The sequence below is a fragment of the Propithecus coquereli genome, unplaced genomic scaffold (assembly GCF_000956105.1).
Source record: "Propithecus coquereli isolate 6110/MARCELLA unplaced genomic scaffold, Pcoq_1.0 Scaffold102, whole genome shotgun sequence".
In the NCBI taxonomy this organism is placed as follows: Eukaryota; Metazoa; Chordata; class Mammalia; order Primates; family Indriidae; genus Propithecus; species Propithecus coquereli.
In genome coordinates, this window is record NW_012134081.1 from 1,510,641 (window position 1) to 1,512,603 (window position 1,963).

The window sequence follows — 1,963 nt, forward strand, 5'->3', positions numbered from 1 at the left end:
TTATTTTAAAAATTCTTAAGGCCAAATTCTAGAAATTGCTTTTTTGTGTTTAGCTGAGAATATTTGTATGAATTTGATTTTAGGTATCTTGTAGAGAGCATTCCCGGGAAGGAGGTTTCATTTTAGTTCCTAGACCTTTTAAAGAAGCTTTCTTGTCAAATCTATTATTCTATTCAACTCAGAAGTTGAAGCTATTTTGAACTTACTGTGTCATTGTTCTTAGGATCCATCAATTAAGGGAACCTTTCACTGGTCTGGCAATGAACAGATGACTAAGTATGAAATGGCATGTGCAATTGCAGATGCCTTCAATCTCCCCAGCAGTCACTTAAGACCTGTAAGTACATGGCTTTTAAAACCTTACTTTTCAAAAGTCAAGATCCGTCACTGTAGTATGTATTATTGATAACCTTTTTCCTGTTGTTTCGGAATGTGTTGGATAACTTCATTTCTCAGTACAAATCAAAGTGAGCTTTGCTTGTATGTTGGCAGTTCAGTGCTACTTTTCTCTAAATTGTCATGTGTAAAGAAGACAATGAGTATTGATGAAATTTGTAGGAAAAGGCATTTTAATTTTTCAGGGATGCTAAAATCCAATTTCTTGCTCTAAGGGTAAAATGAAATAGCGAATATATAAAATCTAAAGACGTGGCCCTTCATTTACTTTTGGTTTTCTGTGTTTTTTCTTTAAAGATTACTGACAGCCCTGTCTTAGGAGCACAGCGTCCAAGAAATGCTCAGCTTGACTGCTCCAAATTAGAGACGTTGGGCATTGGCCAGCGGACACCATTTCGAATTGGAATCAAAGAATCACTTTGGCCTTTTCTCATTGACAAGAGATGGAGACAAACGGTCTTTCATTAGTTTATTTGTTGTTGTTTTTTTTAATGAAAAGTATAGTATGTGGCACTTTATAAAGAAAAAAGGAAATAGTTTTGTATGAGTACTCTTTAATTGTGACTTAAGATCTTTCAGGTAAATGATGATGCTCTTGCACTAGTGAAACTATATAAAGAAATGAAAGGGCAGTGATGCCTTGTTTGCGGTAATGATTTTTCTGTTTATCATTTTGTTCTGGCTAAACTTGCATTTTGAGTATAGTAAATTATGATTCTTAACTCTTTGAGATCCAGGATGAAACAGATCTGCTGTAGACTTTTTTTTAGATGAGACGCATTGTTCATTCCCATAACCTCCATATTTTCAGGGTTTTTGCAACTATTGTCCCTTTTATGTTGATTGTTTTAAAGTATGTGAAATAATATGAAAATCACTGTTCATTATTTGCTTTGCTTGAGCTCAGATCAAAATGTTTGAAGAGAGAAACTTTATTTTTGCAACTTAACGGTTTTTATGCTTGAGATGTTTCAACATGTTATGTATATTAGAACTTCTATAGCTTGATGCCTCCTGCTTTTGTAGCAGTGTATGGTGAGCACTTGAGAGAGGGTGTGTGTGTACGTGTATTTTTTTAATATAAATATATAACTGTCCTTTTCACTCTGTCGCTAAGTGGTATTTCATATATGTGGTTATACTCATAATTATGGGCCTTGTAGTCTTTTGATCATCAATAATAATAAATATATACTGCTGGCATGTAATGCTTGGTTTCTTGTATTTACTTCTCTTTTTCAATGTAAGGACCAAATTTATGTACTAATTCTTTTGTTGTTTTAACTTTTTAAAAGCTACATTCTTATCATGTAACATCTGATACATACAAAAAATTATGTATTGAGATACAAAATGAACACTGAATCTACCACTGGAGATCTAGAATGTACAGATACATACCAACTGATTTTTAAAAATACAGTGGATCCTTGAACATTTCGGTGCGTGCTGACCACCTGAGAAGTCAAACTCCATGCATAACTTTTGACTCCCCCAAAGCTTGTAACTACTAATAGCCAGCTGTTGGCTGGAAGCATTACAGATAAATAATTAATATATATTTTGT

At 33.6% G+C, this 1,963-nt stretch overlaps 1 protein-coding gene across 1 annotated transcript in view; it reads left to right on the forward strand.

Annotated features, from left to right (window-relative positions):
• MAT2B (methionine adenosyltransferase II, beta) overlaps positions 1-1,604 on the forward strand; it is a 22,689-nt gene extending 21,085 nt beyond the window's left edge. Inside the window, exons 4-5 of the mRNA XM_012643994.1 lie at positions 224-337; positions 694-1,604. Coding sequence (XP_012499448.1) covers positions 224-337; positions 694-864 — 285 coding nt within the window. The 3' untranslated portion in view covers positions 865-1,604. The remainder of the gene's footprint in view (positions 1-223; positions 338-693) is intronic.
• Positions 1,605-1,963: the final 359 nt, after the last annotated feature.